The 12,132-nt window shown below is 39.6% G+C and overlaps 1 protein-coding gene across 6 annotated transcripts in view; it reads right to left on the bottom strand.

Moving 5' to 3' along the window:
- Positions 1 to 12,132, bottom strand: part of TTC7B (tetratricopeptide repeat domain 7B) — a 310,511-nt gene that overhangs the window by 182,029 nt on the left and 116,350 nt on the right. For all 6 annotated transcript variants that reach the window (XM_039537948.1, XM_039537945.1, XM_039537947.1 and 3 more), the window contains 2 exons: positions 10,520 to 10,598; positions 6,814 to 6,986 (listed from right to left, as the gene is read on the bottom strand). In XM_039537948.1, coding sequence (XP_039393882.1) covers positions 6,814 to 6,986; positions 10,520 to 10,598 — 252 coding nt within the window. The remainder of the gene's footprint in view (positions 1 to 6,813; positions 6,987 to 10,519; positions 10,599 to 12,132) is intronic.

Raw genomic sequence — 12,132 nt, 5'->3', positions numbered from 1 at the left:
GTCACTTTAAAATGAAAAATTTTCATATAAGCTTTATTAGTTTCTGGAAGAGTTTGTGTGATTACCTCTCTTCTGAACAAAAATATCCTTTTAACAAGCTAAATTTCAGACTTCACTTCATGGATAATAAGTTGCAAGTAATCAGAGTATTTTAATTGGCCTTCTACCACCAGGAGATGACGTTTAAACATACTAGTACACACTAACCTTGTTAGAAGCTACTCATTTTTGATTTTGCTAGAACACAGCAAAACCTTTTACACTCCCTTGTAGTCTAAATTGTCCACCTGACCTTACAGTCTAGTCATTTTCAAAATACAATAAGCTGCAAATTGCGTTTTCATGATATACTGCATCTATGTAGTGTGGAACTTAATACTTTATGGGAACAGCAGACCTCTTTTAGGACAAAAAGAACAGGAGTACTTGTGGCACCTTACAGCCACAAGTACTCCTGTTCTTTTTGCGGATACAGACTAACACGGCTGCTACTCTGAAACCTGTCTTTTAGGACAGAAGCTGGAAAACCAAAGCCTGGTACTAGATTTAGATCTGGTTATGCTTTAGATCCTTTTAACTTGTAAAGTTAATAAATTATGTCTGAATATGAGGTAGAGCACAAAACGCTATCTTAAGTCTAGACTAAGCAGTTGGAGGTTGTCTGTACTTCAAATGACAGTCTATATATACACTGTGAAGTCCAGTCAATAAGTTTGACATTTGTGAAAAAAACTGCACTTGTGGCTCAGAACTTGAGGGTAGAGCCGAGTCAGAGTCCATAAACAAATGGTCTATTGTAGCAGATAACTCTCAACCCAATGCTTAAAAAAAGAGACAAATTATGGAAAACAGTAATCCCCTAATGAATACGTTTTAGCAGTGAAGAAGGGAACAGAGGCTCTTTCTAGGAAAGAATTGCGTGGATCTAAGGAGTCGTCAGAATTATCACTTGGGAGAGTTAGTAAACCAGTGTCAAAGATATATTCTTAAAACTTCCTCACACAGAATATTAGGGAAAATATTTAAAGTAGCAGAATTCACATTCTGTAGAAATGGTTACCCTTGTCTTCACATAGCTCCTACTTCAGCATTTCCTTTCTAGAATATAAGCTATTCTTAATGCTTAATAAGCAAGTTTATTGTGACTTGCAAGGCACCAAACTGACTGACTGAATTGTATGTCATTATAGACAGTTCAAATGTGACGCCAGGATTCATAAAAAGATCTTACTTTACCAGCAGTGTCAAAGTTTGAACCAATTTTAAAAAATGGTGAAAAATCAAGGTAGAGCTGAAAAAAATTGCACTGGTACAGGAAACTGCTCTAAGGCATTGACTGAAGCAGCCTGCATCTTTTCCTAACCTCAAAATTGGTTTTGGAGCACATGAATATCAAAGTCAAAGAGGAATCAGTAATAATATTTTGCAGTTACACACAGCACTGATAATCTCCAAAGAACATTTCAATCATCAATTTATATATTAACCAATCCTCAGAATTCCCCAAGAAGCATGTTTCACCTTCATTTTTAAAATAGGGAAACTGAGGTAGACACATTTAAAGACCTAATTTTCAAGAATATACATAACTGAGTTTGCAAAAGTGTGTGCAATTAATGCCTGAGTTGCAAATGCAATTACCATGGGTATTTGTATTTACAAATTACTAGTTATATGCATAACTAACCAACTGTGTATTCACCTAATAATCTAATTTGTATGGGGAATTGAAATAACTGTGTTTGCAAACTAGGTATGCAACTATATTTCTGTAATTTCAGCTCTCACTTGTAATCTTGGGAGCAGTGCCTGCTTAAATCATCAGCTACCATGTTTTGAGTGCCTGGAATGCAAGAGGCTGAAATGAGGATGTGATTGGCTATACACCAGTTCCATCACTTTAGTGCTTTGGCACAAATAGGGGGGAAGGGATCTTACCCCCCATCTTGAAGATTTATGTAGAACATACAGACTACATTGTCTGTCATGACTTTGGTGGACTGACCCTTGATTAAGTGAAGGAAGTGGATACAGGCATTCCTGACTTCCCTTATTTCCAGGAGTTGATGTGGAGAAGGGACTCCTGAGAGGACCATTTGCGTTGACTGGTGTGCTCCCCATCCCACAAGGGATGCTTCTGAAGTTCTAGTTATAGTAGTGAAAGGGAACTCCTTCACAAACTTTGTATGGGTCCTTCCACCAATTGAGTGAGTCTAGCTCAGGACCAGACACCAGTTTATCAAGACTGTGTGTGTTCAAAATGTAGCCTGTTCTGAGCTATCCCTGGATGCAAGTGGTGGAAATTGAAACCACCACTTGCACGTGTTCACAAAAGCTCATGCTGCAAAATGTCTGTTAGTCTATAAGGTGCCACAGGATTCTTTGTTGCTTTTACAGATCCAGACTAACACGGCTACCCCTCTGATACCTAAGGACTTTTATGAATCTTGGAAATAAGTTTCGTCAGTCCCATAAACCAGTGAGCTGGAAGCTAAGTTCTGGACATGATGGCATGCAGAGAAGCCCATATGAAGTCTCTCTGCTGAACTCAAGTCAAAAGGGACTTTTCACTATTGAGTTGTAGTCCCTACTTGTGGAACAGGGACACAGCTATCTTTACTGCAAAGAAAACCCCATTGTATGACTAGCCCTTAAGGAGCCAATCATCGAGATGGGGGGAGATGATTATTCCCATTCAACCTAGGTGAATGGCCATCACTACAAGGACTTTCAAGAATACCCTTGAGGAAAAGAATAGGATGAAGAGGAGCACTTGATACTGGAAGTCATCCTGGCCAACCATAAAATGAAGGTGCCTGTTCTGAGAGGAATGTATCGCAATTAAAAGGAAACGGCCTAAATGTTCAGTGCCACAAACCAATCCCTGGAATCTAATGATGGAATTATAGCTACAAGAGTTACTATCCTGAATTTTTGCATTTTTACAAAAGTGACGGTTAGTATCCAAGATGTAAAATTGTTTTCCATCCTCCATTTCTTTTGGGGACCAGAAAATACTTGGAACAGAATCACTTCCCTCTGTGCTGGACCAGAACTGATTCTATGGCTCCTGTGCACAGGAGGGAGAGGAATTCCTGTCTCAGCAATTCCTGTATGTGAGATGGGTCCCTGAGAAGGAACGGGAAAGGAGGGTGGGATGGAGGAACAGAGGTAAAATGGCTGGAGTAACTCAATGTTATACCTTCCAAAATCCATTTGTTGGCTACTATCTGCTCCCACGACGGTCAAAAGCAGAAGAGATCGTCTCCAAAGGGTGAGTAGACTGATGCAGTTGAAGTTGTCGATAAAGGGGACCTTCGGCACCCTCAACTGAACCATCAAAATTGCTGTTTCAATGAGGAGGAGGGCTGGGTGGTAGTAGTGGATATGGTAGGCGGCCTCTCTTTTTGATTTCTTGGTCTCTTTTTGGGTGACTTGGCAGACTTATGGAAAACAGGAAATTGGGCCTGGCGGGATCTCTGAACCAACTGTGATCCACTCAATTTTCTTTTGTTCACAGATGTGTAGATCCCAAGAGACCGGATTACAGCCCTTAAATTCTTCAAAGTGTGCAAGGATTCATCTGTGGACTCACCGAAGAGCATAAATCTGTCAAAAAGAAGGTATTCTACAGTATGTTGGATCCCCAGGGAAATCCTGATAGTTGCAGCCAAGATGCTTGACACACGATAACAGCAGTGGAAAAAGAGCAGGCTGCAGTGTTATCTGCATCTTGTCCTTGCTAGGAGCTGACCTTCCCCTGTGATTGCCTGAAATTTTTCCCATGGTTCGAGACGGAGATGCTCAATCAAAGCATTATATTTGTAATTATACTTTACCATCAGAGCAGGGCAATTCATAACCCTAAATCACAGTGTCACAGAGGAGTAGCTCTTACAACCAAAGAGGTCCAAGCACTTTTAGCTCTTATCGTAAGGTGCTGTTTGTCATGCTTGTTGATGGCTTCCACAAACAAAGAATTAGGCGGAAGATGTGTAAATAAAAACTAATTGTTTTGCTGGGATGTAACACTTTGTCAGCTAGTCTGCATGTAAGCAGTACCGTGGCAGGAGTCTGACAGATTGTCTGGTGGATTCAAGCAGAGCCTTGTTCACCAGCAAGGCCGCTCAACCAAAAGTTGTCATGTGGTGAGCATCTTGGATCTCCTCCAGGGGGGTTTGGAGTGAATTGTCAATCCATTTATTAAGTTCTTGAAGCTATTTAAAATCATCTGCATAAGAAGGTGTGGGAGGCAGCACAGCCTCACATGGTGAAAGTGAGGAGATATTAGTTTGTGTTGTTACCTCCTTATCAGCTGTAACCTCCTGCTCCTCGAAAGATTCCCATTAGAGGAGGGAGAGATGTGGTGGAGACTGTCTTCCAGGATGATCCCCATGTGAATAGTTGGGAGCTCTCGAAAGTTGTTGACTACAGGCAGCCCACAGGTTCCAGTATGGTCAATGAGGGGGAATCACAAAAGTAGAAGCAGTGGTATCTAATGCTGTTCATACCAGATCGAATGAGAGGGAACATGAGATTGCCTCACCTTAAGAACCTCACTCTTGGTGAAGGCATCAGAAGAGGTGTCTCTATGCTGGTAAGTAGCTGACCCCTGCTTTAATACCCAAAGGGATTTACTTATTATCCCAACACCCCCGAGGGAGAACCCCTGAAGAAGGGAAGCCAGAGGAAAGGGGTATGTAACCAAATAAACCCAAGAAAATAAATGAAGTAATGATACAACTAAACTAAATTAAAATAAAACTAAACTAGACCTAGACGACCCAAGGGGCTGAAGGCTAGCTACTGCTAAAAAGGGGTACACCAAATGCTCTGTGTCAGGCTATAGAGTGGTTGAGAAGGAACTGAGGGTGGCTCCCCCATGCAGGCCTATATGTCCTAAGTATAGGGCACAAGGAGGTCTGGAATGCATGCACAGGCCGAACTGGAGCTGCTACCTAAAATCTCCAATCAAAGGTGCCTGGGGCATGTGCACTCCTGAAGTAAAGTGGAGCACTCACAGGGATGCTACTTGAAGAACTGTTACCTTTGAAGAGAAAAATTAAGTTCCAGAAAATAGTTACCCACATTCATTACATTACTAGCTGTGATCAGGACAGAAGGAATGAGACATGAGGAAGGGGAAATCATGTACTTCAAATACTGAAAGTAGGGGATTCTTGGGGGTGGGGAGAAATCAAAGTTAAATGCAAATCAGCACAGAGAGCCATGTAATACCATACCACCTGCCTGACTAAATGGAAGAAAAGCAAACTCAACAACGAGCTGACACAGCAGAGAAATGCCAGGGCTGGCTTAAGAGGATTAAGAGGCAGCTGCCTTGGGAAATATACTCCCTGTGCAAAGTGCTACAAATGTTTTTCAAATCTGTCACTGAGACATAATGAATCTCCCTATTGCTTTCTCTATCATTGCTTTCTCTAGTGCTACAGAATATAGAGGTCTAGAAACAGCACAAAAATTGTACAGCTTTAATACCTAAAGGGATTTACTTGTTATCCAGTTTGTATGACAAAAACACACAATCCTGCCTCCACATCTTTAATTTTGTTTTCTAAAAAGGAGCAAATAGCAATTGTGTAGTTTCAAATCATCCAGAGAGAAATCCTGCCTTTCCCAAGGGAGCTGCTCAAACTATGGATGTCAAGAGCAGTGGAGTGGTGCATGACAAGATAGCTCAAGGTGGGGGGAAGACACATTGCCAGGCTCACTGTGATCACCTATGTTCCCCAGCTAACGTATGCTACTGACCACAGCATGTGCACTAGTTAAACTGAACCCATAAACCTCCACGCCTCTGATAAATGATGTTGTAAGCACCACAGGACTAGAACCAGGAAGGTTCTTGGCCATGGTCACTTCTGTATCGCCATCAGAGCTCTGGCCAGGCTGCTGGTGGTGGACCCTGTGAAGCTAGACACTGCAGGAAGTACCGCCCAGTGGGGCTTGAGTGGCACCTCACCCCTGTAGTACACTGATTGGCCCATCCTGGTATATAAACCAAGAACCTATTACAGGGAGCTGTCTGAGCAATGATGCTTCTGCTCCAGACCTTGCCTTACTGTGAACCTCCAACTCAGGCACTCACCTCCTGTCTGTAACCTGGAACCCGACCCTCTCTTATTGGTATCCAGACCCCGCTCAACCTTGTCACCACTACTTCCCTCCTGCTTGCAACTCAGTGCCTGATCCTGACTTGCTGGTATCCTGACTCGGCTCAATCCCAACTTCACTACCCATCACCTGACTGCAACTTGGTAACTGACCACTGCACACTCACTGTGCCCGGCCCTGACAGATATGCCGGCTAGCTGGGTAATCAGGCTCACTTCCTATAGTGGGCTCTGCAGCATTAGGAAAAGTTCTACTCTTCTACTTTCTGAGGAAAGTGGATCCCCTACCTTTCTCCCCAACAGTATAGGACAAGAATCATAGACTCAGACTTTAAGGTCAGAAGGGACCATTATGATCATCTAGTCTGACCTCCTGCGCAATGCAGGCCACAGAATCTCACCCACCCACTCCTGTAACAAACCCCTAACCTATGTCTGAGTTACTGAAGTCCTCAAATTGTGGTTTGAAGACCTCAAGCTGCAGAGAATCCTCCAGCGAGTGACCCCTGCCCCATGCTGCAGAGGAAGGCGAAAAACCTCCAGTGCCTCTGCCAATCTGCCTGTGCCCTTATCATTTTTGAAATGCCTCTTTCTTTGTCAATAATATAAATAAGATATTTAATGGATAGAACAATCATAATTAGAGAACCAGTAGTGATATGAAGAACTCATTCCATACTTTTCTCCAGTGTACACCCGGGGTCTTCTGCTGAGTGCATAATTTTTAGTATTTGAGCCTTTCCGAAGTGGATCATCAAGAGGTGACTGATGAGGAGGGTCTTCCAGTGGATTCCAGTAACTCTGTTCACACATACCTCGTAACAAAATTTCAGCTAACTGCCTGGCTATTGTCTGTGAAAGAAAAACAGAAAAATATTTTCTCCTAGAAATGCTGAACAGGAAATAAGGACTAGTCACGTTCAATATGATTTTGCTCAAAAAGGTTTCTATTCTCAGTCTATTCATTATAGAGAATTCCCATCTTCCTTTATTTTTTCACTTTGTGCAAAAAATGAACAAACAAGATGACGTGACCACCACATATTTTTCCATTGGCCTGAAAAACTCAGAATACCCTGCACTCCAAGAATGAAAGGAACAATGTCCAGTTTGCTTCTGTACAAGACTGCAACAAAAAGCTTTCAAAACTGTTTGACAGAACTTTAATGGATAAATCCCAGATATTTGAAGAAACATATCAAAATATGTTAACATACCTAAAAATCACTTAAATTCAGGTGTGTTTTCTGTTATTCTACATTACAGTCATTGCTGCCAAGAAGGCTTAATTTGAATCCTTAACTTCATCAATTCAAACACAGTAAAAATGCAATTTTCTATTAAAATTACATGTTTTGGTTCACAGGACCTGAAATTTTAGTTCCTTTGTATGATATCAACAATTTTGCCATCAAGCTGTGCACATAGGAACAAGTGGTTACAAAGATTAGCTACCACCATTGCCCTTTTCTTTCTGTTCTCTATGTCCTCTTCTATAAATGTGTATGCACAACTTAGTTTTACATATGCAAGTAATTCCATTAAACTCCATTTGATTATTCATATGTATGAGTATCAAGGTCTTAGACTGTAAATTCTTTGTGATGGGACAATGTCTCCCTATGTGCTCAAACGGTGCCTGCCACAATGCAGCCTCAACCCTGGCTGCGGCCTCTCTCGTTGCTGCCACAATACAAATAATAGCTGTGACAGATATCGCATGCAATATCTTTGGGGACCACTGTATTAAATTTATGGTTTACATATGATTCTATTCTGCTCTATGGGGGACAGTTACTACAGCTCCTACAAGAACTAAAAATATTAGGGGGCAATTACCCCTGGGATAGTGAACAATTAAGCACCACCCACTGGGGTGGTTTCATATACTGGTTCAGGCTGGGTTTTCTGAGACAAAGAGACAAAAACAGAATTTAGGATATATAAAGCCTGAGTTTAAACTGACTGGGGGCTTCGTTTTGAGTGAGAAAATGGACAAGACTGTCCAAGGGAGACCCCAACTCTTACTGAAGAGATATTGGCCTGCGAGACTCCCCATGTGAAAGATGAGCAGTTTCTGGTACATTCAGTAGAGTGAAAGAATTTATATTGTTTAAATATTTCCTCTGTGATGCTTTATCCTAAGAATAAATAGCACACTGCTCCTTCTCAGCGGAGTGTAACGTCTAACTGCTGGCAATATACTGTTCGGAGCCCTTGGAGAGAACTCACAGCCTAGGCACTGGCCTTCAGGCAGACTGACTTGCTGGGGATATCACAGTCTAAGGCAGGGGGCAGTGCAGCCTTATAACCCATGGTCAGGAGGGAAAAAGTCTTCACCCAGAAGCAATGGCTGGGATCCTGAAAGCTTGAGTGCCCTTGAAGGTCCATGGAGAGGGAATATAGTGTTGTTACCCTTGAATTTTGACAGCAGCACTAGCAACAAACACTAAAAGCTTTGAATCAGATGTTTATCTCCATCTCCCCTGCCCCAGAAATCCTAAACACTCTAATAGAGCTTCAGTAAAAGAAGGAATCTGGTAGCATATTATGATCATCATGCAAGGAAATTACTTCCTATATTCTTCCCCAAATAAAATCTCAGTGGGCTTTTACTGTCTATAAAAATATAACTCAAATTGCATCACCACCACAATATGTAGACTAAAGATTTTTAATCCTATTGTTATTTTTAAAGAGCTCAACAAAATGGCCTTTATTGAACTCTTTTTGCAATAGCTTTCATTATGTTATTTATATTTTACTTAAAAAAAGATGACTAATTTCTTCCCCTGGTAATTTCTATGGAGACTGAAAATAAAACCTTTGAAGAATATATTTGTTTAAAAAGCCCCCCAAACTACAGATTCTCATTTGTCTACGTATCACAAAACTATTAAAAATTGTTAAAAATTCTGTTCTCTCTGATCTTTAAAGAAACTCACAAATAAAATATTAACATGAAAATCTACCTCCAAACAAGTTCAAGTGAACATCAGTGAAATAGTTCATAAGAGACGGAGAACATAAAAAAGGTTTACTTTTTGGCCAAAATGTTCTGGGTACTGTATATTTCTATTTCTCCAGCTTAAAATAAAAAAAGACTGTCTTAGATCCAAAACTATCAGCTTAATCCCTTTCTAAATGCTTTATACATATGTGCATTAGCTACATATGACCCCTGGATGACAGTGTTGAAAAATTCTGACTTTGAGTCTTAGAAGTGGTAAAGTGGACTGCTATAGAAATGGGACAACCTCAGCATCTGTACAAGAGTTGTAAAAGCAACAAAGAATCCTGTGGCACCTTATAAACTAACTGACGTTTTGCAGCATGAGCTTTCGTGGGTGAATACCCACTTCTTCGGATGCAAGTAGTGGAAATATCCAGGGGCAGGTTTATATATGCTTGCATATATATAGGTTGCCACAGGATTCTTTGCTGCTTTTACAGATCCAGACTAACATGGCTACCCCTCTGATACTGTACAAGAGTTGTCAGCATTTCCCAACAACAGATAGTTAGCAACTGAGCCAGAAGTGTCACTGTCTAAGTGACATCATTTTTTGATCCTTGTAATATAAGAAACCTACCTTCCATTTCTTATTGTTCTATTTACACTCTGTACATGGAATATTACTGGCCTCCTTTAAACGTCTAATATTTCACCATTTATGAAAAATGTGGTTTTTGAAATCTCATTAAAAAAGCTAACTGATCAACTGATTTTCTAATGGTGTTTTGAAAGTTTTGGAGAGACTATACTAGAACTCTTGTTTAGGACGTCTGTAGAAATGGTTCAGAATAACAAAAAACACAAAACGTGTTGTAATGAATGTTGCATATCCCTTATTCTTATCTGAAAACGTTTGATTTCTACTTGTTAACACTTGTTTAGTGAATGTTTACTTTATATGGATATGGATCTGAATCTCCTTGATGGCTTCTCTTTTTTGAAAAAGTTTTATGGTAGAGAAGAAAGAGGTAATTTACGTAACAATGGAAGTCAAAGTCAGTATTCTGGAAAAACAAAAACAGACAGTACAGAACCCTAAGAGTAATTAAACAATGCCTCTGCGGAACTGAAATACAGTAATGTTCATTAGACATTGATCATGGTTCCAAGCCTAATTCATTTTACACAACAACCAGATAAAGAAGATAAGTCAGATGAATAGAGGGAGGGGAAGAAAGACGGCTGATCAAACAGTCTCTTCTGTTTTTACTAATTATTTTAACCCCAAATTTTGCAACCAAAGTTGGATAGGTTTTAGTAACTAATAGACTACTGTGGTGTAATCTGATTTGTTTCCCTCTGTAATAAATGTATATTTATCATTTATACAACATTTAGATTTTAAGCAATGTAAGTTTGTAAAACTTACCATTCGTAGATTTTGTGTAGTTCTTGTTTCAACAGCTCTTAGAATCTCTCTAAATCTACCAACTCCTCTTGTCAAGTTCCTGTACACACACACACACACACAGAGAATTTGACAGTTTTCCCATCCAGTGCTTAGCAGTATTTTATATACAATTTTTCTGTTGTTTTACTTGTTAGTCAAACCCATACAAGCAAAATTTTTCCTGCTGTAATATCTCATTCATTAGCTAAAAGAATCTCATTTGGCAGGTAGCCCTGTCACTGTGGGTCACAGCAAAGAACCAAATTAAAAAAACATAACTTTTCAAAAATAATAGCTAGCTTCAGAGAGTAAGAAAATTAAGGATATTGTACGATAGAAGGGACATGAGAGGGAAAACTGATTTAAATCATTTAAAAGCAAAACTGATATACTACACTAATACTTGGAAAAATCCATTTCAGTAGCTTCTCTTCCTTTGTTTAACCCACAAAATAGTAAAATTTTCCAACTCCTTTTATATACAAAAATATTTCTAGAGAATATAGACATAGGAGACCGAGCTGTACGGTTAGAGCAGAAGACTGGGAGGCAGGAAATCAGAGTTCCATTTTTGACTCTGCAAATGGATTCCTGTGTGACCCTGCACAACTCGTTTAATTTCTTTGTGTCTTAACTTCTTCCACTTAATACTTAAATCATTTTTGACAAGAGAAGTGAAAACGTGAGATGAAAAGTACTATATACATGCAGAGTAGCCGTATTCTTAATCCAAACTTTTCCCCCAAACAGTCTGGAAACATAATATTCTGAACCCATGCCAACTAACTTGTAAATGTTTCTCTTCTCTCATCATTTGGACAGTTTTCTCCACTATTTTCCCTGTTTTCAATATATTAAGATTTTTTATGATATTAACAATCCATTTATTACAACACAGCTTGACTTCCAAATGAGCTGGTGAAAGACTGGGTCTGCATTTACTGACCCAGACAGTTGAGTTCTGCAGTCTCTAGCACATACTATACTAAAATTGTTTTGTTATTTGCTCTGATTAAGTTTCAAATCAGATAATGGATATTCAATCAAAAAAGTGCTTTGCATTAATTCAGAGCCATGGTCATCTGATATGGAATTGAATCTTAAACCAATATGACAGTGTACAAATCACATAACGGAACTTTAAAGGAAAAACAGATAATTATGCATCACCTACATTGTTTATAGATGAAGGCATCATATACATGTTTCACAAACATTTATTACAATCACAACAAAAGTTTTGCAATATTACATATAAGTACATAAAATTACAGTGTTTAAATGTATTTGGGATAACAAATATAAGCCCATCAGGATAACGAGAACAATTTTCTTTGGATATATTGAAATCTGAAATTTATTTTGTGCAAAGCAGTTTCCATTTTAATTGCACAGTGACTGGAGTCAGATTGTCTTTTTCAGCAAGGGGTCTTGAACTGTGGGACTCGCTTTCATCAGAACCTGAATTTTTTTACGTTTAGGTTACACTGTAAAGCTTATCTGTTCTACCTGGACTCCGTATGGAAAAGGATGAGCAAACACACACATTCTGTGTACATCAAGGATTTCAGCCTTTAGGGCAGTTTCTCTCA

The sequence above is a fragment of the Mauremys reevesii genome, linkage group 4, assembly GCF_016161935.1.
Source record: "Mauremys reevesii isolate NIE-2019 linkage group 4, ASM1616193v1, whole genome shotgun sequence".
Classification (NCBI taxonomy): domain Eukaryota; kingdom Metazoa; phylum Chordata; order Testudines; family Geoemydidae; genus Mauremys; species Mauremys reevesii.
This window is presented reverse-complemented; position numbering and strand designations above follow the sequence as displayed.